Consider the following 26,459-nt stretch of genomic DNA (forward strand, 5'->3'; position numbering starts at 1 on the left):
CACTACAGAAACAGGGTTAAAACAGAGAGGGGGGGGCACTAATTTGGCGTTAGAAATATATAAAAGATGCTATAAGGGAAAACACTTATATAAGGTTGTCCCTATATAATTATAGCGTTTTTGGTGTGTGCTGGCAAACTCTCCCTCTGTCTCTCCAAAGGGCTAGTGGGTCCTGTCCTCTATCAGAGCATTCCCTGTGTGTGTGCTGTGTCGGTACGTGTGTGTCGACATGTATGAGGACGATGTTGGTGAGGAGGCGGAGCAATTGCCTGTAATGGTGATGTCACTCTCTAGGGAGTCGACACCGGAATGGATGGCTTATTTAGGGAATTACGTGATAATGTCAACACGCTGCAAGGTCGGTTGACGACATGAGACGGCCGACAAACAATTAGTACCGGTCCAGACGTCTCAGAAACACCGTCAGGGGTTTTAAAACGCCCGTTTACGTTAGTCGGTCGACACAGACACGGACACTGAATCCAGTGTCGACGGTGAATAAACAAACGTATACCTTATTAGGGCCACACGTTAAGGGCAATGAAGGAGGTGTTACATATTTCTGATACTACAAGTACCACAAAAGAGGGTATTATGTGGGATGTGAAAAAACTACCGTAGTTTTTCCTGAACCAGATAAATTAAATGAAGTGTGTGATGATGCGTGGGTTCCCCCCGATAGAAAATTATGGGCGGTATACCTTTTCCCGCCAGAAGTTAGGGCGCGTTGGGAAACACCCCTTAGGGTGGATAAGGCGCTCACACGCTTATCAAAACAAGTGGCGGTACCGTCTATAGATAGGGCCGTCCTCAAGGAGCCAGCTGACAGGAGGCTGGAAAATATCATAAAAAGTATATACACACATACTGGTGTTATACTGCGACCAGCGATCGCCTCAGCCTGGATGTGCAGAGCTGGGGTGGCTTGGTCGGATTCCCTGACTAAAAATATTGATACCCTTGACAGGGACAGTATTTTATTGACTATAGAGCATTTAAAGGATGCATTTTCTATATATGCGAGATGCACAGAGGGATATTTGCACTCTGGCATCAAGAGTAAGTGCGATGTCCATATCTGCCAGAAGATGTTTATGGACACGACAGTGGTCAGGTGATGCAGATTCCAAACGGCACAAAGGTGTATTGCCGTATAAAGGAAGAGGAGTTATTTGGGGTCGGTCCATCGGACCTGGTGGCCACGGCAACTGCTGGAAAATCCACCGTTTTTACCCTAAGTCACATCTCTGCAGAAAAAGACCGTCTTTTCAGCCTCAGTCCTTTCGTCCCTATAAGAGTCATATCTGCCCAGGGATAGAGGAAAGGGAAGAAGACTGCAGCAGGCAGCCCATTCCCAGGAACAGAAGCGTTCCACCGCTTCTGCCAAGCTCTCAGCATGACGCTGGGACCGTACAGGACCCCTGGATCCTACATGTAGTATCCCAGGGGTACAGATTGGAATGTCGAGACGTTTCCCCTTCGCAGGCTCATGAAGTCTGGTTTACCAAGGTCTCCCTCCGACAAGGAGGCAGTATGGGAAACAATTCACAAGCTGTATTCCCAGCAGGTGATAATCAAATTACCCCTCCTACAACAAGAAAAGGGGTATTATTCCACATTATATTGTGGTACTGAAGCCAGAAGGCTAGGTGAGACCTATTCTAAATCTAAAAAAATTTGAACACTTACAAAGGTTCAAATCAAGATGGAGTCACTCAGAGCAGTGATAACGAACCAGGAAGAAGGGGACTATATAGTGTCCCGAGACATCAGGGATGCTTACCTCCATGTCCAAAATTTGCCCTTCTCACTAATGGTACCTCAGGTTCGTGGTACAGAACTGTCACTATCAGTTTCAGACGCTGCCGTTTGGATTGTCCACGGCACCCCGGGTCTTTACCAAGGTAATGGCCGAAATGATGACTCTTCTTCGAAGAAAAGGCGTCTTAATTATCCCTTACTTGGACGATCTCCTGATAAGGGCAAAGTCCAGGGAACAGTTGGAGGTCGGAGTAGCACTATCTCGGATACTGCTACAACAGCACGGGTGGATTCTAAATATTCCAAAATCGCAGCTGATCCCGACGACACGTCTGCTGTGCCTAGGGATGATTCTGGACACAGTCCAGAAAAAGGTGTTTCTCCCGGAAGAGAAAGCCAGGGAGTTATCCGAGCTAGTCAGGAACCTCCTAAAATCAGTGCATCATTGCACAAGGGTCCTGGTAAAGATGGTGACTTCCTACGAAGCAATTCCATTCGGCAGATTTCACGCAAGAATTTTTCAGTGGGATCTGCTGGACAAATGGTCCGGATCGCATCTTCAGATGCATCAGCGGATAACCTTATATCCAAGGACAAGGGTGTCTCTCCTGTGGTGGTTACAGAGTGCTCATCTTCTAGAGGGCCGCAGATTCGGCATTCAGGATTGGATGCTGGTGACCACGGAGGCCAGCCCGAGAGGCTGGGGAGCAGTCACACAAGGAAAAAATTTCCAGGGAGTGTGATCAAGTCTGGAGACTTTTCTCCACATAAATATACTGGAGCTAAGGGTAAATTTATAATACTCTAAGCTTAGCAAGACCTCTGCTTCAAGGTCAGCCGGTATTGATCCAGGGGGAAAAACATCACGGCAGTCGCCCACGTAAATAGACAGGGCGGCACAAGAAGCAGGAGGGCAATGGCAAAAACTGCAAGGACTTTTCGCTGGGCGGAAAATCATGTGATAGCACTGTCAGCAGTGTTTCATTCCGGGAATGGAAACTGGGAAGCAGACTTCCTCAGCAGGCACGACCTCCACCCGGCAGAGTGGAAACTTCATCGGGAAGTTTTCCACATGATTGTAAACCGTTGGGAAATACCAAAGGTGGACATGATGGCGTCCCGTCTGAACAAAAAACGGGACAGGTATTGCGCCAGGTTAAGAGACCCTCAGGCAATAGCTGTGGACGTTCTGGTAACACCATGGATGTACCAGTCGGTGTATGTGTTCCATCCTCTGCTTCTCATACCTAAGGTACTGAGACTTATAAGACGTAGAGGAGTAAGAACTATATTCATGGCTCCGGATTGGCCAAGAAGGACTTGGTACCCGGAACTTCAAGAGATGCTCACAGAGGACTTATGGCCTCTGCCGCTAAGAAGGAACTTGTTTCAGCAAGTACCATGTCTGTTCCAAGACTTACCGCTGCTGCGTTTGACGGCATGGCGGTGGAACGCCGGATCCTAAGGGAAAAAGGCATTCCGGAAGAGGTCATTCCTACCCTGGTCAAAGCCAGAAAGGAGGTGACCGCACAACATTATCACCACATGTGGCAAAAATATGTTGCGTGGTGTGAGGCCAGAAAGGCCCCACGAAGAAATTTCAACTCGGTCGATTCCTGCATTTCCTGCAAACAGGAGTGTCTATGGGCCTCAAATTGGGGTCCATTAAGGTTCAAATTTCGGCCCTGTCGATTTTCTTCCAGAAAGAAGTGGCTTCAGTTCCTGGAGTCCAGAAGTTTGTCAAGGGAGTATTGCATATACAACCCCCTTTTGTGCCTCCAGTGGCACTGTGGGATCTCAACGTAGTTCTGGGATTCCTCAAATCACATTGGTTTAAAACCAGTCAAATCTGTGGATTTGAAGCATCTCACATGAAAAGTGACCATGCTCTTGGCCCTGGCCTGGACCAGGCGAGTGTCAAATTGGTGGTTTTTTTCTCAAAAAAGCCCATATCTGGTTGTCCATTTGGACAGGGCAGAGCTGCGGACTCGTCCCCAGTTCTCTCCCTAAGGTGGTGTCAGTGTTTCACCTGAACCAGCTTATTTTGGTGCCTTGCGCCTACTAGGGACTTGGAGGACTCCAGGTTGCTAGATGTTGTCAGGGCCCTGTAAATATAGGTTCCAGGACGGCTGGAGTCAGGAAAACTGACTTGCTGTTATCCTGTATGCACCCAACAAACTGGGTGCTCTTGCTTCTAAGCAGACTATTGCTAGTTGGATGTGTAATACAATTCAGCTTGCACATTCTGTGGCAGGCCTGCCACAGCCAAAATATGTAAATGCCCATTCCACAAGGAAGGTGGGCTTATCTTGGGCGGCTGCCCGAGGGGTCTCGGCTTTACAACTTTGCCGAGCGGCTATTTAGTCAGGGGCAAACACGTTGGTAAAATCCTACAAATTTGATACCCTGGCTAAGGAGGACCTGGAGTTCTCTCATTCGGTGCTGCAGAGTCATCCGCACTCTCCCGCCCGTTTGGGAGCTTTGGTATTATCCCCATGGTCCTTTCAGGAACCCCAGCATCCACTAGGACGATAGAGAAAATAAGAATTTACTTACCGATAATTCTATTTCTCGGAGTCCGTAGTGGATGCTGGGCGCCCATCCCAAGTGCGGATTATCTGCAATACTTGTACATAGTTACAAAAATCGGGTTATTATTGTTGTGAGCCATCTTTTCAGAGGCTCCGCTGTTATCATACTGTTAACTGGGTTCAGATCACAGGTTGTACAGTGTGATTGGTGTGGCTGGTATGAGTCTTACCCGGGATTCAAAATCCTTCCTTATTGTGTACGCTCGTCCGGGCACAGTATCCTAACTGAGGCTTGGAGGAGGGTCATAGGGGGAGGAGCCAGTGCACACCACCTGATCCTAAAGCTTTACTTTTTGTGCCCTGTCTCCTGCGGAGCCGCTATTCCCCATGGTCCTTTCAGGAACCCCAGCATCCACTACGGACTCCGAGAAATAGAATTATCGGTAAGTAAATTCTTATTTTTTTCAGACCACTGTTACTAAATCTGTGCTCATTCCTCTGGCACATAATTATCACAGAGACCCGGAATTCCTAATGCTAACTTTCTATAGATCCATCCACGCCCACTGTTAGATAGAAGTTGGATTTGTGGCCTGAACTCTTGTATTTATCTCTTTCCTGCTCTTATTTCCTGTCCATGAAAATCACCTTGGGCAGAATGTACTCTATAGAGTTTGTGTTTGTGAATAGGCAGTACAGCAGCAGAGGCTGGCACTGCTGGTATTACTGGGTGGGCTTTTGCTGCCTTTGTTATGTGAATGGTACTGCTTACATTATATGTTGTATGGTACTAGTATTAAATGTAGGACTGTGTACTACATAGGGGTATATGCAATTGCGACCGTTTTTAAATTCGACAGTCAGACACCCTCCCGCCGGGACCCGAATTCGACATATTCAATAAAAAACGGATTCTACAGTCCCACTGTCGAAAAACGGACCAATTAACGATAGTGTGCGTCCTGGATTCGACTTCATGGACGGCACTAAAGTGTTTAAAAAAATCAAGAAAAAAAATGTGTGGGTTCCCCCCTCCTAAGCATAACCAGCCTCGGGCTCTTTGAGCCGGTCCTGGCTGTAAAAATACGGGGGGGGGGGGGGGAATGACAGGGGATCCCCCGTATTTTCACAACCAGCACTGGGCTCTGCGTCCGGTCCCTGGTGCAAAAAATACGGGGGACAAAAGACGTAGGGGTCCCCCGTATTTTTCACACCAGCTGGAGAGATAATGCCACAGCCGGGGGACACTTTTATACCGGTCCCTGCGGCTGTGGCATAAATCCCCAACTAGTCACCCCTGGCCGGGGTGCCCTGGAGGAGTGGGGACCCCTTAAATCAAGGGGTCCCCTCTCCAGCCACCCAAGGGCCAGGGGTGAAGCCCGAGGCTGTCCCCCCCCCCCCCCCCCATCCAAGGGCTGCGGATGGGAGGCTGATAGCCAAGTGACAAAATAAAGAATATTGCGTGGGGTCCCCCCTCCTAAGCATAACCAGCTTCGGGCTCTTTGAGCCGGTCCTGGTTGTAAAAATACGGGGGGGGGGGGGGGGGGGGGGGGAAATGACAGGGGATCCCCCGTATTTTCACAGGGGACAGAGTCGGCGTGTCAACATAGGTATGTGTGTATCGGTGTGCATGTATGTAATAAAGTTTTACTATCACGGTGTGTGTGTGTATTGTTTTTATTTGGGTATTTTTTTTGCAGTAGAACTACAGGTACCAGCGGGCCCGTTTCCCCCCCGCATGCTGGTACTTGTGGTTCTCCAAGTACCAGCTCGCGGGGGAGGCTTGCTGGGACTTGTAGTTCTGCTACAAAAAACAATATTCTTTATTTTGTCACTTGGCTATCAGCCTCCCATCCGCAGCCCTTGGATGGGGGGGGCGGCAGCCTCGGGCTTCACCCCTGGCCCTTGGGTGGCTGGAGGGGGGGACCCCTTGATTTAAGGGGTTCCCACTCCAGGTTACCCCGGCCAGGGGTGACTAGTTGGGGATTTAATGCCACGGCCGCAGGGACCGGTATAAAAGTGTCCCCCGGCTGTGGCATTATCTCTCCAGCTAGTGGAGCCCGGTGCTGGTGTGAAAAATACGGGGGACCCCTACGTCATTTGTCCCCCGTATTATTTGCACCAGGACCGGACGCAGAGCCCGGTGCTGGTTGTGAAAATATGGGGGATCCCCTGTCATTTCCCCCCCCCCCCCGTATTTTTACAACCAGGACCGGCTCAAAGAGCCCGAGGCTGGTTATGCTTAGGAGGGGGGACCCCACGCAATTTTTTTTCCTGATTTTTAACCCATTCCCAGCCCTTCCCACTGAAAAACATGCTCTGATCTCTCCATATTACTTTAGTCAGTAAAAAAAAAAAATATATATATATATATTCTTTTAAAAAATCTATTAAATAATACTTGTGGCTCCTAATAGACAAACCCAAGTAGATAATCCCTTCTAATATAAATAGATATGCTATTAGCAATAAAAAAAAAAACATGTTTTCAAAAAAATTTATTAGATCCCGCCAGCAAAATGAGGCGGACTGAAATTGATGAAATTACTGGCGAAAAGCACTGTTGTCGAATCGACATTCTTCAATTGAATATACTTTTGTCGAAAAGCCGCATTTTTACCATTGCAGACATGTCGAATTGCAAAAAGTCGAATCTGAAACGGCCGTATTTTTTGTCGAAAAGTACTGTATTGCATTGTCGAATCATTTTTTTTGTGTCGAAAATGCCCCGTTTTTCGACATTTGCGACAATTCGACCGCAATTGCATATGGCCCATAATGTTTCAGACCGTTGTATTTATATGACAGAAAAAGTTATTTATAAATACAGTTCTTACAGCAAGGTGTTTTCTTAGCACATCCCAATCTTGTTAAAACCATATCGTTCGGTGTAAGCAACATTTCTGCAGTCTGCAAAAATGTGAGTTGCTGAATGAGGGTCTTTCCCAAAAACTTGCACTCTTACCCTCATCTCTCTCCCCACTTGCTCTATTGTTTTGTGCACATGGGTGTGTTGCGTCTGTGTACTCTGCCAGCATAGCACAAGGGATGAGACCTATTTCAAAGTGAAATACACACCTTTGTCCCCTAGACAAGGGATGGGCAACAGGCAGTCTGCTAGCAGCCCTCCAAGCATTCACCTCCAGCCCCCAGTACCGTCCTGCACTATTTGTTTTTTTAGCGTTTGTTTAAAATGCCTGGTCTTTGATCAAATTTGTTTTCTTTTTTTACTGAGATTGGCAGGCTAGAGAGCTTTTGGTCAGTCCCCCCATAGGGTCTCAGATTGCCCTGTGTCTTTGTCAGATTGTTCCCATGCACCGTACATGAACCAGAAGCTGCCACAACCATCTGCTTCCATGCGGGCTGGATGTTTAGTCATTAGCATTTTAACTCTGAAAATTCTGACACTTCATATAACACACACACATATAGGGGGCTGTTCAAATGTTTGTGAGGCGGGGAATACTAATGGGTGTTAATCAGAGCTATTCAAATGTTGCTCCGATCAGACGCCCATTAGCCTCGGCAATCCCATTTCAGCTCGCAGCTTGGGAGACTGCGAGCTGAAATGAGTGAGAAGTCGGCTGTTTGGGCGACCAAACAGAGCTTTTCCCTGTGGCGCCTATTAGTTTACATGGGTTTTGCTTTACGCGGCTAAACTCTGTCTAATTGGGCGCGTCAAGCGCAATATTTAAAGGGCAACCAGAACATTTGAATAGCAACAATAGGCACCCTTTCTTTATCACCCATTTGAATAGCCCCCATAGTCTCAAGAACAACAGCACTCATGGGCCAGTAAATGAAACAGCAAAGAATGTATTCCAAAGACCAATGTTTCAAGGCCACATCAGCGTTACCCTGACGAAAAGGCTACAGTGGCTTTGAAATGTTCTTTGGAATACATGCTTTGCTGTTTCATTTACTGGACCCTGAGTCTTGTTTTTTCTTGAGTCTATATATAGTGTTCACTCTAGGATTTTTTTAGGGCAGGGTGCTGAGCATTGAAGAGGGCACATTTTTATTTTGAAGGGCACATTTTTGATGTGACTCTTTGCGCACAAAGCATAGCGCATATGTTTATAGTTTTTGTACATACATTTTGCCCTTAGTAAATCATATACCCATGCATACATATAAGACACCTAACATCTGTACTGAGAAACATACTGTATATGTCCAGTCTTCTTGAAAGATCGGCTGTAGCATATACATAAGTAGATAATTATAAATGTCTTTTCCAGTGCTGAAGTAGTTAATAATCCGTTATAAAACAGAAAAGTTAAACAATGGGTTAAAATATATAGGAAAAAAATAAGTCTGTTCTACTAGGGAAATACTGTAAGCAGTACATGCTCACTGCTTACCCTGTTCTTTCCCTCTTTATCAGAGTGCTGTGTTATTTACAGTGCCTCCTCTGCCATCCAGTTGGCTAAGGATAGAAATTGTGTTCCAATTTCAGAGGTAAGGAAAATAGTAGACGACAATATTGTAACATGTACTCAGACTGTTACATTCTGTATACAAGGGGCGATTTATGGTCCTGCAGGGTGCACTGGAAAAGGTCAGGGTGCTTTTTCACATTTCAAAAATGGGCAGGGTGCAGCACCCTGCTGAAACCGCCTAGAAGGAACACTATATATATATATATATATATATATATATATATATATATGAGAAAAACTGCGGCACTCGGGGACTGATGAAAAGATGATGTATTCAGCAATACATAATTTACATCTACATCAATTAAATTATGTATTGCTGAATACATCATCTTTTCATCAGTCCCCGAGTGCCGCAGTTTTTCTCTTCTATGACAATCGTTCCTGAGGGCACCGGGGCAAGTTGATATTTTTTGTGGGAGTGCCGGGCTTTTTGTTCTAATATATATATATATATATATATATATATATATATATATATATAGCAAATAAACAGGAAGCGGCACTCAGAGACGTGGTAAGTAGTGCATAAATAAAGCAACCAAGCTTTAATATATCATCACATCATCAACGTTTCGGGGTTGTCCCCCTTCATCAGGATAGAAGGGGGACAACCCCGAAACGTTGATGATGTGATGATATATTAAAGCTTGGTTGCTTTATTTATGCACTACTTACCACGTCTCTGAGTGCCGCTTCCTGTTTATTTGCTGCATGTGCTGGGGCGCAGACCCCTCAAAGAAGGCACCAGAGCATCTACAATTTTTATGGTTGGAGTGCCGGATCCTCTGCATGGATATATATATATATATATATATATATATATATATTTGTGCATTATTTGAGGGGTCATAATTTCCAGCTTGGGTCTTTGCGATATTCTTTGCTGTTTCATTTGTTGGACCCGGAGTGCTGTTTTTTTTCTTGAGACTGTGACTGCAAATGTAATGTGGACTGGGGACAATTGCTTTTTGTCACAGTGAGTCTTGCCTTGTGTGATTGAGTTGCGTGTGTGTGTATATGTGTGTTTTTTCTTTCTTGCCATTATAAGAGGGAATTTGAGAGTTCTTATGTTTTTTTTTTTAAAGTGCCAATCATTTACGTGGTAAAACCAGATGAATTTTGCCATGCAAAATCTCTCACTTCCTGATTCTCATACCCTATTACTTTCCCCCCTATAGGGTTAACATAACTTTTATTAAACAGTAAATGAGGGAGTAGATGGCACAGAGTCACAAATTTGCTAAAAAATACAATTCCTTCTGTCACTAGTTTGTTTTTTGTTTTTTTGGGTTTTCTTTTTACAGTTTGGGAGGATGTTACTAAATTAGTTCCAATCTAGTACATCCCAGCTGAAAAGCCATCCGGAAATATGAAAGTATTAAGCCAACACAGTTGTTATCAGTGTTATGCTTACTGTTGCAAATATATATAGTCTAACAAAATGAACATGTCCTATTTTTTTATAAAACATTTCAGTTTGCAGCCAACATTTTATAAAATTCATAATCAGCACTGTGTTTCCAGGATCTCTTATCCGCATGTCTGATACTCTCCCTGGGTTAAACATATAACTGGTGGATCCGTTTTCATCTCCATAACATTGTTACAAATTCTATTCTTGAGTGAATGATGAAGGAAACACGTTAGAATGAGGGTAAACACATGACCAACACTGGGAGCTGATTATGGGTTTCCTAGTCCTTCCTCAGTCTGGCATTTGCTATGTTTTACACTCCAGGGGGCAGATGTATTAAGCCTGGAGATCGCATAAGGAAGTGCTAAATCAGTGATAAGTGCAAGGTGATAACGCACCAGCCAATCAGCTCCTAACTGTCATTTTTCAAATTGGTAATGATTGGTTGGTGCGTTATCACCTTGCGCTTACCACTGGTTTATCACTTCTTTATCCCTTCTCTGGGTTAATACATCTGCCCCAATATTAGTTAACGTATATTTTGATGAATAACAAAGTACAGGTTGAGTATCCCTTATCCAAAATGCTTGGGACCAGAGGTATTTTGGATATCGGATTTTTCCGTATTTTGGAATAATTGCATACCATAATGAGATATCATGGTGATGGGACCTAAATCTAAGCACAGAATGCATTTATGTTACATATATACCTTATACACACAGCCTGAAGGTCATTTTAACCAATATTTTTAATAACTTTGTGCATTAAACAAAGTGTGTCTACATTCACACAATTCATTTATGTTTCATATACACCTTAAACACACAGCCTGAAGGTCATTTAATACAATATTTTTATTAACTTTGTGTATTAAACAAAGTGTGTGTACATTGAGCCATCAGAAAACAAAGGTTTGACTATCTCACTCTCGCTCACAAAATTCCGTATTTCGGAATATTCCGTATTTCGGAATATTTGGATATGGGATACTCCACCTGTATTGCTATTTCTGTATGTTTTTAAAGCTGACCGTTTTCTATTCCTTTTTCCTTCTGTATATATTTCAAGGTGTTCTAAATGAGGTCATAAAGAAATATGGTAGCTTGTTTCCATTTTCTGAGAAGGATATACTGACTCGATTAAAAGAAGTTTTCAACATGGACTTTACTCACAGGTTTGCAATTTTGTTTCTAATGCATTTAATCTGTGATTGACCTCTAGCATATATCTACTGTGGAGAGTGGACCACATTTATTTCCATGAAAAAAAGCTATTAAAAGTTGTGTCCTGCAACATTTTCAAAACTCACAGGGCATCATGGGATTGCAGTTGCATGTAAGGAAAGCAGCTTAGTATTATTTTTATTTTCTGTTGCAGGAGTGGGCAGTGTTTGGCACTCCAGCAGCTGTGGAACTATATATACCAACATATTCCAGCATGCCCTGTCTTGCTCTTAGGGCATAGGTCTGCAAACTCTGTCCTCATTACCCCACACAGTGCATGTTTTGCAGGAAATCCAGTAGGAGCACAGGTGTATTAATTACTCACAGACACATTGTAAAAGGTCCGCAGGTGGAGTTAATTATTTCACTTGTGATTTTGTGAGGAGACCTGCAAAACATGCACTGTGCGGGGTAATGAGGACCGAGTTTGCAGACCTATGTCTTCGGGTATGCTAAACTATGACAGTACATGCTAGGATGTGTAGTTCCTTTGTTAGGGACTTCTATGTTAAGGTGATTAACTTGGTCAATTTATTGCAGAAATTAAAAGATTATTCTTTGCAGTTCAAAGTAGTCTAAAATATTGTTTTCTCTCTCAGGGCACCTTTCATTAGCAAGGAAATAGCAAAGTTCAGAGCCAAGCATTCCAGATCTAGTGCGTGCAATTTTCGCATCATCTATAATAAACACATGCTTGATATGGATGACCTGACTACTCTAGAAGGGCAGAATTGGCTCAATGATCAGGTATAATGTTTTAGTTCATGTTTTTATGTTGTGGCAGAGCAATTGACTACATTATTTTGAGACTTTGCACTTCATACATGTAGACTAGGTTAAAAAATAAGAATTTACTCACCGGTAATTCTATTTCTCGTAGTCCGTAGTGGATGCTGGGAACTCCGTAAGGACCATGGGGAGTAGACGGGCTCCGCAGGAGACTGGGCACTCTAAAAGAAAGATTAGGTACTATCTGGTGTGCACTGGCTCCTCCCTCTATGCCCCTCCTCCAGACCTCAGTTAAGGAAACTGTGCCCGGAAGAGCTGACACAACAAGGAAAGGATTTGGAATCCAGGGTAAGACTCATACCAGCCACACCAATCACACCGTACAACTTGTGATAACCATACCCAGTTAACAGTATGAACAACAACTGAGCCTCAGTAACAGATGGCTCATAACAATAACCCTTTAGTTAAGCAATAACTATATACATGTATTGCAGAGAGTCCGCACTTGGGACGGGCGCCCAGCATCCACTACGGACTACGAGAAATAGAATTACCGGTGAGTAAATTCTTATTTTCTCTGATGTCCTAGTGGATGCTAGGAACTCCGTAAGGACCATGGGGATTATACCAAAGCTCCCAAACGGGCGGGAGAGTGCGGATGACTCTGCAGCACCGAATGAGCAAAGGCAAGGTCCTCCTCAGCCAGGGTATCAAACTTGTAGAACTTAGCAAATGTGTTTGAACCCGACCAAGTAGCAGCTCGGCAAAGCTGTAAAGCCGAGACCCCTCGGGCAGCCGCCCAAGAAGAGCCCACCTTCCTTGTGGAATGGGCTTTTACCGATTTAGGATGCGCCAATCCTGCCGCAGAATGAGCTTGCTGAATCGTGTTACAGATCCAGCGCGCAATAGTTTGCTTTGAAGCTGGAGCACCCAGCTTGTTGGGTGCATGCAGGATAAACAGCGAGTCAGTTTTCCTGACTCCAGCCGTCCTGGCTACATAGATTTTCAAAGCCCTGACTACATCCAGTAACTTGGAGTCCTCCAAGTCCAGAGTAGCCGCAGGAACCACAATAGGTTGGTTCAAATGAAACGCTGATACCACCTTAGGGAGAAATTGGGGACGAGTCCTCAATTCTGCCCTGTCCATATGGAAGATCAGATAAGGGATTTTACATGACAAAGCCGCCAATTCTGACACACGCCTAGCCGAAGCCAAGGCCAATAGCATGACCACTTTCCACGTGAGATATTTTAGTTCCACGGTCTTAAGTGGCTCAAACCAGTGGGATTTCAGGAAATCCAACACAACGTTAAGATCCCAAGGTGCCACTGGAGGCACAAAAGGGGGCTGAATATGCAGCACTCCTTTAACAAACGTCTGAACTTCAGGCAGTGAAGCCAGTTCTTTTTGAAAGAAAATAGATAGGGCCGAAATCTGGACCTTTATGGATCCTAATTTTAGGCCCATAGTCACTCCTGACTGTAGGAAGTGCAGGAATCGACCCAGCTGGAATTCCTCTGTAGGGGCCTTCCTGGCCTCACACCAAGCAACATATTTTCACCATATACGGTGATAATGTTGTGCTGTCACGTCTTTCCTAGCCTTTATCAGCGTAGGAATCACTTCATCCGGAATGCCCTTTTCCGTTAGGATCCGGCATTCAACCGCCATGCCGTCAAACGCAGCCGCGGTAAGTCTTGGAACAGACAGGGCCCCTGCTGTAACAGGTCTTGTCTGAGAGGCAGAGGCCATGGGTCCTCTGAGATCATTTCTTGTAGTTCTGGGTACCAAGTTCTTCTTGGCCAATCCGGAACGATGAGTATAGTTCCTACTCCTCTCTTTCTTACTATCCTCAGTACCTTTGGTATGAGAGGAAGAGGAGGGAACACATAAACCGACTGGTACACCCACGGTGTCACTAGTGCGTCCACAGCTATCGCCTGAGGGTCCCTTGACCTGGCGCAATATCTTTTTAGCTTTTTGTTGAGGCGGGACGCCATCATGTCCACCTGTGGCCTGATAAAGCCTAATATTTATCTTATTTAAAACACTCTAAAAGGTTAAAGAACACAGTACGCAATTGGCGCACGAGGTACCGTAAGGGTACGCTCTTAGCGTAGCGGACGCTGTATCGGGAGCGAGCCGCTCGAGCGACACAAACGCTCGCGAGAATACGCTGTTGGTATCGGGCACACTATAGGTGAGCGACTACCGTAATGCTACGCTATCAGCGTAGCGGACGCTCGAGACCACGAGGAGATCACGAGCGGCGCAGACGCTCACAAGATAACAATCAGTAGACCTTGAATGTAACACACAGAAAGGATATTCTTATACTGTAGACCTTGTACTGAAACACTGTAGTGATATAACGCTGCTTAACCTTGTTTACACTAAAGCTGTTTGAGCGATAGAGACGCTCCTATTACCCTCTGTAATATAATAAACACTCAAATACCGGTCTAAGGGTCTAACGCCTTTTAAGGAAATGAATGAACGTTCAATCGCAAAAGAATAATACAGTACAAGTTATACACTACCAAAATAACATAGAATATCTAACCAAGTAACTACACATAAAATACAATAAAGATACAATTACTTTTAAAGGGGGAAGGAGAGAGAGAGAACGAGAGAGAATGGCTTATAACAATAAAGACAATATGATTGCAGAGAAACTTACGCACAAAGGGAAACAATCGCATGCGCCTTCTGGATATCCAGCTCCCGATTATCAGTGATGAGAACCGTTGAAGAGAATAGAGAGCTGGCCCAGATCTGCTTGTCTTTATATACACTTACAGACAGTACAGTACAATGGTCCCTACATTCTTATTGTTCATTGGACACAGGAATTCGTCTCTGCATTATAACAAAAGGTCATAGGTTGGTTCATACAGGTGGGCTGTGACTATTTCAAACTGCTCAGGTGGGAGGGAAACTGGGTTTCCCGCCGCATGGGTAATAAAGTGCAAATACAGTAAATGTTCATAAACTTCTTATGTCCATAACTATTCGCACGAGCAATTAATCCGCTTCAAACCAACACCGATATATTGCTAATTAAATACTCTTCCGATGGATACTAAACACCACTGTATAACCCCTGTCTGACCCTTCGTATCAAACAAAGAGGGATCTCTCTGTCTATGAACATGCTACATTAACTAAACTTTCAGATTCTATCAAAGGGACCATAATCTATAAAATACATTATATGGTTAAAATATGTTACGATTGAGTCGCACGCTAGACGTATACAAACTCTACCGTAAATGCGCATACCGTGCGCCCGCGGGTGCACGCAACAGCGAGTATGCGCACGCACGGGAGAGCTCATGCACGCGCAGCGGGGACATGCATGAGGTGCAAATATGGCAATGTGTAGCGTGATATTTTTCTGACTTTGACAGTCCACCCTTTGGCAGTCACCAATAACTGCCACTTTCTAAAACATTTCAAAAAGAGAAAAATATATGTCATGATTTCTATGATTGGGTAGGGGAGGAGAGGAGAAGGTAGGAAAAGGGTATGACCTAGTGAGATAGCAGAAGCATGTGTGTATGAATCCATGTTTGGGGGGTCATGTATCATCGTGCCGTACGTGTTTTAAATCAAGCTTCGAGGTATTGCGAAGTATACATTTGAATTCCTTCTTATCCCGTGGTACGGGTCTGTGGATGGGCTGTCAAACTTTACCGAGCTCTTTTCGGCTTTTGGTTGCAACAAAATGGGGGAGCACATTTTAGTTGATGATACATGAGTAGGGGGGATATGTGGGTGCTGATATCTGTGTCTGTATTCCCTATCGACTATGTGTGTCATTACCTGAAGGTTGTAGAGATGAAGATTAAGAACAATTATGGTAAATGCAGTGATAAACTATGTGAGTTTAATATACTTTTGCCGATTGAGGTCTTGTCTTGTGTCTTGTCTTGATGTACATGTTGACTGTAGTCTCTTTGTGCTTTTGCCAATAAACGCAAGCAAAGCTTTATCAATGTCCATAGACTTACAAAAAGTGTTGGGCTAGCGTAAAATTAAAAGATACTAGGGATATGGGGGGTCTATGGCATAGTCCATCAGTTGTCTGTGTAAAAGGTTGTCAAATTCTTCTTCCAAGCGGATGTCTTTTTACCTTGGAGAGAAACAAAGGAGAAACGGGTGAAAGAAACGGACCGTGGAATCACATTTTCATCACAACATTGTCTCTATCGTTGGGTCATAAATCAAATCAGTTGTTGTTATTACAGTATCTTCACTCCTTAAACTCATCACTCGGGCGCTACGTTTACACTTTGTTAAAACCCGAACGCATCTAAATATCAGACCGACCAATATGATGACACCCAGAATACACAAAAGGAATTTCCCTACATCCATGATAATTCCTTGAGTCCATTCTCCTAAACCAGAGAACCAATTTCGTGGGTTCAACCATGACACCCAACTGGTCAGCTCATTACCCACAGCGGCAAGGGTGAGATTGTGTTTCCTTCGGAACTCCCATTTTAATTGCAAAATGTCGTCCATCTTTTGGTCTATGACCTCGACCGGGTCCTCGGTGCTGTTTGTGATATACGTGCAGCACTTTATTCCATACTGAGTTGCTAGGGTAACACAATACCCACCTGTCACAGCTGTGAGATAATTGAGAATCATCCTATGCTGAACCAGTTCTGTTTTATAAGCTTGGAGCTCCCTTCCGGTATACCTAAATGTGTCATCATACATTTCAGTGATATTGTCTAATAAATTTGCAAGCGCAGATATGTACAGGTTGAGTATCCCTTATCCAAAATGCTTGGGACCAGAGGTATTTTGGATATCGGATTTTTCCGTATTTTGGAATAATTGCATACCATAATGAGATATTATGGTGATGGGACCTAAATCTAAGCACAGAATGTATTTATGTTTCATATATACCTTATACATACAGCCTGAAGTTAATTTTAGCCAATATTTTCAATAAATTTGTGCATTAAACAAAGTGTGTGTACAGTCACACAATTCATTTATGTTTCATATACACCTTATACACACAGCCTGAAGGTCATTTAATACAATACTTTTTATACCTTTGTGTATTAAACAAAGTTTGTGTAAATTGAGCCATCAAAAAACAAAGGTTTCCCTATCTCACTCTCACTCAAAAAAAGTCCGTATTTCGGAATATTCCGTATTTCGGAATATTTGGATATGGGATACTCAACCTGTATTTATAATTTATCACTCCTCTGGCGGTACGAGTGATATCTAACGCGATTAGGAATTGAATCCCGGTGGATTCATTGATCAGGTCAGAGGCCGGATGCTCTGTTCTTTCTATTAGGTGCCGTTTAACGATGTGCTCGTAATGAGTGTGAGTATAAGGAGCTTGGGCACTGCGGTGAATATCCTTCATTTTAGTGTGAGATACGGTCATTACCTCAGGCAGTACTTTTCCAATGTAACATAACCCTTCTGAGTTTGGGGCAAGCCACTTATACGCCTTCCTCCCGCATATGAAATATGCATCATCGGGGAGAACATATGGGACGGAGTAGGACATTACCATATTACACATTTTCCATATGCAATCTCCTACCCCTAATTCTCCCATCTGTTTAGTACACGTATCAGTTTGTACTATATGTGCACAGTATCCTGGTGATACCTCTCCAACTCTCATGGTCCTACTTCCTAGGGTATACCTATATCGGAAATATTTTCCACTACCGGCTATGTGGCGTATAAGTTCTGTATCTGTAGGCATTCTATCTGCTCTGTATGAAAAGGTCATGGTTTGGTTATTCCATGACACTTCTCAATTTCCCGGCTTTCGGGGATTGGAAATGTTAAAACATACTAGGGATCTATCCACATGATATTGGTGGAGCTTCAAACTAGGAGGACTGGAGATATTAAACCTCCTGTCCACCGGCCTCCCACCACTTAGCTCAAGTACCTCCCCTATAGTTAACGGGAAGGGCACTAATCCTGATTTGCTATGGCCTTGAGGTACTTGAGAGCATACCCAACAATCTGTCTGATTTAACACTTTACCCACTAAGGAGTGATAGTCACTCAATGGATGCCGGTCCATGTGGATATTAAAACTGGATTGGCATTTCTTGATACACCCATCCTCAACTACACTGTCACAGAGTCTACAGATACAGTTCTCTTCAGCTAACAATCCTTCACAATTTCTTCTATTGTCAATGCTACCAGATCGTTTTCTGATACTCGCCTTTACTCGGTGATTATGTTGTTCTTGGAAATCTACGCCTCCATCTCTGTCATCAGAACCCATTCCAGAACCTCTCTCGACCTCCATGGTACTCTCGCCGGAACAGACTGTTCTGGTCAACATCATGGTCAACAGGAAAATCCGGATCACAGTCTCTTGGGGCAAGTCCATCTTATTGGAGGAAATGGAGAAGGATGAGAAGGGGGAAAGAAACAATTGAGGGAGATGGGATGGGAAGTGGAGAAAAACAATAAAAGGGGACAGGGAATTGACAACTGCCAATGATCTTATTATTCTCAATGCTCAGGTGCCGTCTCAGTCCTCCTGAAACAGACACTCCAGTGATACAACTTCCTCTACCGTCTGTTCTTTATCACGGGACCTCTCTGGATCAGCAACCTTCTTACAATGGGACGAATGAACCCAAGTCTCTCTCTCGGCAACCTTTAATGCTGTCGTGCTAATCAATAAGACTTGGTATGGTCCTTCCCATCTGTCAATAAGGCAACCTGAGCGTAGAAAATTCCGTATCATTACATAATCCCCAGGTTCAATGTCATGACAATTACTATCTGGCAAATCAGGAATCACTAACTTCAGATTGTCATTCTGATTCCTTAGCTGTTTACTCATGTTAACCAGGTATTTTACAGTCACTTCATTGTTACACTTCAAATCATCCTGAGGGTTAATCATAACATGCGGTTGTCGACCAAACAGAATTTCAAAGGGGGACAGATTAAGAGGGGACCTGGGAGTGGTTCTGATGCTGTATAGTACAATGGGTAAAGCTTCTGGCCATGTTAATCCTGTTTCTGCCATAACTTTGCTCAATTTATTTTTAATAGTGCTGTTCACTCTTTCTACTTTCGCACTCGCCTGGGGGCGGTACGGAGTGTGCAGCTTACTATCAATTCCCATCAACTTACACATTCCTTGAAAGACATCACCTGTAAAATGGGTACCCCTATCACTTTCAATTATTCTAGGGATACCGTATCTACACACAAATTCCTGCACAATTTTCTTAGCAGTAAACATAGCGGTATTTGTGGCCGCAGGAAATGCTTCGACCCAATTTGAAAACACATCTATACAAACAAGTACATATTTCAAATTTCGACAAGGGGGTAATTGTATAAAATCAATCTGTATTACCTGAAAAGGGCCGCCTGTAGGTGGGATATGAGATGGTTCTGTTGGTATTGCCTTTCCGATGTTCTTCCTCAAGCAGGTAAGGCATGACATTGCTCTCTTACCTGCATGGGATGAGAATCCTGGGGCGCACCAATATGCTCTTACCAACTTGCACATTCCTTCCTTGCCCAGATGAGTCAGCCCATGTGCTGCTTCAGCTAAACATGGAAGGTATGCTCTGGGTGCCACTGGTTTACCCTGTCCATCTGTCCAGAGTCCTGAGGACTCCTGGCCATATCCTTTTGACCTCCAAACTGCCTTTTCCTGTGTGGAACACACATTTAGCATTTCACACAACTTCTGTGTGTTGATGGTATTGAATACCATCAATTGTGTGGTGTCTGTCTGTCTGGGGGTACCAGCTGCTAACTTAGCAGCTTCGTCTGCTCGGCTGTTACCAAGTGATACTGGGTCTTGGCTATATGTATGTGCTTTACACTTGATAACAGCCACTCTGTCGGGTTCCTGTATCGCTGTTAGAAGCCTTTTGATGTGAGCTGCATGCGCTATCGGTGTACCAGCTGCCGTCATGAAATTTCTGAGGCGCCATAGGGCTCCGAAATCATGGACTACCCCGAAGGCGTATCTAGAATCGGTGTAGATATTGGCTGACTTGCCCTTAGCCAATTCACATGCTCTGGTCAGGGCAACCAGTTCAGCAAAATGGACTGAGTGAGGTGGGCCTAGCGGTTCTGCTTCTATGGTGCCTTGGTCATCTACAACTGCGTATCCAGTACACAAGTCTCCCGAGTCCGTCTGTCTGTGACAACTACCGTCAGTGTAGAAAGTAAGATCTACATCTTCCAGTGGGTTGTCACTGATGTCAGGCCTTGCCGTGAAATTTTGGGTCAAATATTCCATACAATCATGTGTGTCATCCCTTGTATTAAATCCTCCTTCCCCATCACTCTCATCCTCCACCCTTTGTGCCTGTCCAGGCACACCTGGGAGATATGTTGCAGGATTTAATGCACTGCATCTCTTTATGGTGATGTTTACGGGGGCCATTAATGCCAATTCCCATCTTGTAAACCGCGCTGATGAGACGTGCCTGGTTTGGGCAGAATTCAGCAAGGCTGACACTGCATGTGGTGTATGAATTGTGAGGTTGTGTCCTAGCACTACATCTTCGCTTTTTGTAACTAGCAATGCTATCGCAGCGACACTTCGCAAGCATGTGGGGAGGGATCGCGCTACCGTGTCTAGCTGAGCGCTGTAGTATGCTACCGGCCTGCTGGCATCACCGTGCTTTTGGGTTAGGACGCCTGCCGCGCAACCAGCAATTTCTGTTCCGTACAGCTCAAAGGGTTTCCCATAGTCTGGCATACCTAATGCTAGTGCCTGCGTTAGGCACTGTTTAAGTCTCTCAAATGCCATCTCGGATTCGTCTGTATGCGAAATCCGATCAGGTTTGTTTGATGAAACCATCTCCTGCAAAGGTAATGCTAGAATGGAAAACCCTGGGATCCAGTTACGGCAATACCCACACATTCCTAAAAACGTTCTGATCTGTTGCTGGGTTTGTGGCAGAGTCATGTCTCTAATTGCTTGAATTCTATCAGCGGTCAGGTGTCTCAGTCCTTGTGTTAGACAGTGTCCCAGATATTTTACTTTAGGCTGGCATAATTGTAATTTGTCTTTGGAAACCTTGTGTCCTGTGTCTGAAAGATGAAACAGGAGCTGTTTCGTATCTTTCAGGGACGCTTCCAGTGAATCTGAACACAAGAGTAAATCGTCCACATACTGTATCAATATTGATCCACTCTCTGGTTGGAAAGACTGTAAACAATCATGCAAAGCCTGTGAAAATATACTTGGACTGTCTATGAAACCTTTTGGTAATCGAGTCCATGTGTATTGGACTCCTCTGTATGTAAATGCAAACAAATATTGGCTGTCAGGATGCAGGGGTACCGAGAAAAAGGCGGAGCAGAGGTCAATAACAGTGAAAAATTTCGCAGTGGGAGGGATCTGCATAAGGATGACAGCTGGATTTGGCACTTCGGGGAACTGACTCTCAACTATTTTGTTAATCCCCCTTAGATCCTGTACTAGCCTGTAACCCCTCCCCCCACTCTTTTTCACAGGGAAGATGGGACTATTGGCAGTGCTGGATGTTCTTACCAGAATGCCCTGTTGTAGCAAGCGCTCTATTACGGGGTATACTCCTAATTCCACCTCTGGCTTCAGAGGGTATTGTGGGATTTTTGGAGCTATCCTACCATCTTTTACTTGTACAACTACTGGAGCTACGTTTGCCATTAATCCAGTGTCTTGTCCATCTTTAGTCCAAAGTGACTCTGGTATTTGGGATGTCATTTCTTCTACCTGGGATGGATTTCTATTTATCATAACAGTATGTGACATTAATTTTGATGGGGAGTCTAGCATGTCTCGCTCTTCCTGAGCGTGATTCTCAGGTATGTCTAAGAATACACCTTCAGGAGTACAATAAATGACGCACCCCATTTTACACAATAAATCTCTTCCCAGGAGATTAGTCGGTGCCGATGCCGCCAGCAAAAAGGAATGCTTGGTATGCAAAGGCCCTATTGTAATCTCTGCTGGTTTGCTAACAGGGTAGTGCTGGACTACTCCCGTTACTCCCATGGCTGGAATTGTCTTACCAGTGGTTCTCATGCCCACTGTCGAATTTATCACTGATTTGGCCGCCCCCGTATCTACAAGGAAGTTTAATGATTTACCAGCTACATCAATTGTGACCTCGGGTTCACTTCTAAGGCTTGCAATCAATTTCACTGGCTGCAGATTACAGGTGTGGCCACACCCCTATTGGGTATGGTGACCTCCCTGAATCGCGCTGGCAGCAATTACTTGTGGTGGGGGTAGATGGGAACTATCAGAGATTTGCCAGTCTCTTCTTGGGGGATACCTTTTTGTTTCCCCTGCATGTGGCTCATAGCTCCGCCCCTTCGGTCCTTGATCCCAATTTCGTGTGTCATGTCGTTGTCTAGGGGGTTGATATGATTTTTGTGTGTTTTTCACTCTACAGTCTCGTGCAAAATGTCCCTCTCTATGACAGGAATAACAAGTTACCACATTTGACTTACCCACAGGGTTTGGAGATTTATACAAAGGTTGCCTTGTGGTCAGGGCCTGTATACTTACGGCCATTAACTTATCACTTTGTGACTCCCTGTGTCTGGTGATATTCCGATCGTGATCAATAGCGGCCTCTCTCAAAGTAGCCACCGACAGACCTCGCCAACATGGTTGCGTGGTCTGTACCCTTGTCTTCAATTCCTCCTTTAAACCATCCATTAACACCGAGACTGCTACTTCTCTATGATTTACATTTGTCTTAATGTCTTCTATGCCTGTATACCTGGCCATTTCCTGTATTGCCCTGTGAAAATAGTCAGCAGCTGTTTCTGCCTCTTTTTGTTTAATGGAGAAAATCTTGTTCCATTTGACAACAGCTGGGAAATACTCTTTTAACTGTAAATTTATTCTCTTTACATTGTCTTGGTTGTACACATCCGTAAGGGGTACATCCTCATCTAATTTACAGTCAGCTAAAAATCTTGCTGAGTCGACATTGGAGGGTAAACATGCCCTCAGCAATATCTGCCAGTCTTTGTTATTGGGCTCCACAGTATTCCCTAGCTCTCTAATGTATTTCTGACTAGCAACTAGATCTTTCCTAGGATCAGGGAATTCAGACACTATTGTTCTTAATTCCATTCGGGAAAACGGGCAGTGCATGGCAATGTTTCTGACAGGAGTGACTCCTGAAGTGTCCGTTTTCCCATTTGGCACTGCTATTACCCTAACGGGATTAAGCCTAATAACATCATTCTGAGTAGATTCTACAGCCTGTGGTGAAATGGTTTCAGCATAGTGTATGGTGCCGTACTTACCCGTTGATACGACCTCACCTGTCCCTCCGCTAGGGGCCTTGGATACTAATCTTACGGGTTGGGTCGTGCCCACTGCTGTTTCTGATATGGTGGCTGCTAGAGAGAGTGCCGATAGTGTTGTTGACTCGTCCTCTTGATCACACTCCTGGAGAAAGTTTAAAACAGGGTACAACTTGCACGGGTTAATATTTGCATTACTCATCTTATTCATATTATCCTTAACATTTATACAGTTACTAAGTGCCTGTTTATCACACATTAGTGCGTCATTCTCTGCAACCAACTTCTCTCCCGTTATGTAAGGTGGCGGTGGTGCCGTAGCTATCCGTTTCCTGATAGGGTTAGATCCAGCCGCCTGAGCCAATCCTCTCTGTATTTCACCCTCCTGTTGCCATAACTGTAAGTAGTCATAATGTTTGATCCGTCTCTTTGTTGATTTAATGAGACATATCCTTCTCCTAAGATTTTGTAACACATCTGGGCTAAAACTACCTACCTGGGGAAACTTTTCCCCGTCATGCACAGTCATCCTTTCCCATTCATCACATAAAACCTGTGTGTGTGAACCGCATTTTTCACACATTACATACCTTGCCGACCCGATTGGCCGGTTTACTGAATCAACCCGAACCGAGGTTGATCGCCCCCTACCTGAACAACTGGCCCCCATACTTGCAGGTGTTGCTTTCACTACCTCTGATCTTCAAATCAGGGTCTTCAGCTAAACCTTACAAAAACCAAGATGTCCGGGGTAGGCCGACGGTGGCAGTTTACCGAGTACTCCACTCACTCGCCCACGCCGACCAATACGCCTACACACTACTTTAGCGCTGGCGTACTCGACCTAGGGCCCCTGCGACCTGAACCGCTATTTACTGGAACCTGCGGGTGTGATCCGAAGAGCACTTAACCCTTTCCAGTAACTATTGGTTGTTGGATAGTTCCCAAGTGACTAGCGAACCTCCCTTAAAATAAAAAAAATTACACAAATCACGTTAGAGTGTACAAATAGCGTTTATGACCCCTTTCGTACGCAAATGGTACTGGTCAGGTTACTAACTAATGCACACAATTACGTGCGGTACAATCGTTCTGCACATAAGCAACTAATCTTATGTGCGGAGCGACCAGTGGAATCGAAAATTACGGCTGCAAATTCCTTCAGCCAGAGCTTTAATGGCCTATATGGGTTCCGCACCAACCCTTCCTGGTGTTGTGCTACTTTTCTCTATAGCGGACTTCTTAGTCTGCTGTACCTAGACCTCCTGGTCTGTTCCGGACCTCCTGGTCTGTGCTACAGTAGACCACCTGGTCTGCTATACTCTAATGCTCAAATTTATGTTTAACAAGGGATGCCTCCCAAGCCACCATGCACGTCACTTACATGTATGTACCTCACGAGAACTCGACTTCTTGTGGTTCAACCCAAAAATTGTAAAAACTTATATATACAAACACTCACCACATGTACACTTTAATTTTTATTTCTGCGCAGAAATTCCTTTCATTCAGTAAACAGTCTAGACCAGATGAGTCGCAAATTGGAGAAGGATCTATTCGCTTAAAATTTTGGACACTAAAATTGACTTGCGCTATTTATCGCGTTGCCTCCTTTTCGCCTGTTAAAAATAATACTATCGTGTGTTTTGAATTATGTGGGCGTACCCGGACGCTCCGTTGCGTAATATACGCTACGTGCGTCGGCCTTTGTGTTGCGTACACTAGTCTCACCCTTTTGTTAGAGACACGTGTATGCCGGCCAGATATGTCCACAGAAATACAATTAACACGTTTATCAATGTAGATGATTTTTTATTGTATTCATCTACCGAGCACCACACAAGTCTCTCCTTGTATCTTAGGCAAAGCTGTGTGCGTGCTTTACAAATTACCCCTTAATGTATTACTTTTACTCTTTAACTACTAATAGCAACAAATCTTTCTTAGCACGTTATCAATTGTGAAATGGCAACCAGGAGAGTGATATGTGAAAATACACGAATGAAAAGAAATGCAGATGTATGCGTGCGTGCGTGCGTACGCAAGACAGAACAGAAAAAAAAAACAGTTTTAAAAGACACTAGCGTATTGTTCTTACCTCCGGTTCCGGATTCCTTCAGCACCCTTTACTAAGCGAAGCAGACGCTTATCTGGTCAGCACTACGAGGAATATTACCTCCCGCCCTTTGCTGACCGATAATGTCTGCTGAAATTACCTAGTGCAGATATGTGAAGGACGGACGAGCCGCCAATTGATAAAGCCTAATATTTATCTTATTTAAAACACTCTAAAAGGTTAAAGAACACAGTACGCAATTGGCGCACGAGGTACCGTAAGGGTACGCTCTTAGCGTAGCGGACGCTGTATCGGGAGCGAGCCGCTCGAGCGACACAAACGCTCGCGAGAATACGCTGTTGGTATCGGGCACACTGTAGGTGAGCGACTACCGTAATGCTACGCTATCAGCGTAGCGGACGCTCGAGACCACGAGGAGATCACGAGCGGCGCAGACGCTCACAAGATAACAATCAGTAGACCTTGAATGTAACACACAGGATATATTTATACTGTAGGCCTTGTACTGAAACACTGTAGTGATATAACGCTGCTTAACCTTGTTTACACTAAAGCTGTTTGAGCGATAGAGACGCTCCTATTACCCTCTGTAATATAATAAACACTCAAATACCGGTCTAAGGGTCTAACGCCTTTTAAGGAAATGAATGAACGTTCAATCGCAAAAGAATAATACAGTACAAGTTATACACTACCAAAATAACATAGAATATCTAACCAAGTAACTACACATAAAATACAATAAAGATACAATTACTTTTAAAGGGGGAAGGAGAGAGAGAACGAGAGAGAATGGCTTATAACAATAAAGACAATATGATTGCAGAGAAACTTACGCACAAAGGGAAACAATCGCATGCGCCTTCTGGATATCCAGCTCCCGATTATCAGTGATGAGAACCGTTGAAGAGAATAGAGAGCTGGCCCAGATTGGCTTGTCTTTATATACACTTACACAC

The 26,459-nt window shown here is 44.2% G+C and overlaps 1 protein-coding gene across 2 annotated transcripts in view; it reads left to right on the top strand.

Annotated features, from left to right (window-relative positions):
- Positions 1 to 26,459, top strand: part of SENP5 (SUMO specific peptidase 5) — an 80,862-nt gene that overhangs the window by 6,753 nt on the left and 47,650 nt on the right. For both annotated transcript variants that reach the window (XM_063916362.1, XM_063916361.1), the window contains exons 3-4: positions 11,223 to 11,328; positions 11,977 to 12,124. In XM_063916362.1, the coding sequence (XP_063772432.1) occupies positions 11,223 to 11,328; positions 11,977 to 12,124 (254 nt within the window). The remainder of the gene's footprint in view (positions 1 to 11,222; positions 11,329 to 11,976; positions 12,125 to 26,459) is intronic.

Source organism: Pseudophryne corroboree, chromosome 4 (genome assembly GCF_028390025.1).
Source record: "Pseudophryne corroboree isolate aPseCor3 chromosome 4, aPseCor3.hap2, whole genome shotgun sequence".
NCBI lineage: Eukaryota > Metazoa > Chordata > Amphibia > Anura > Myobatrachidae > Pseudophryne > Pseudophryne corroboree.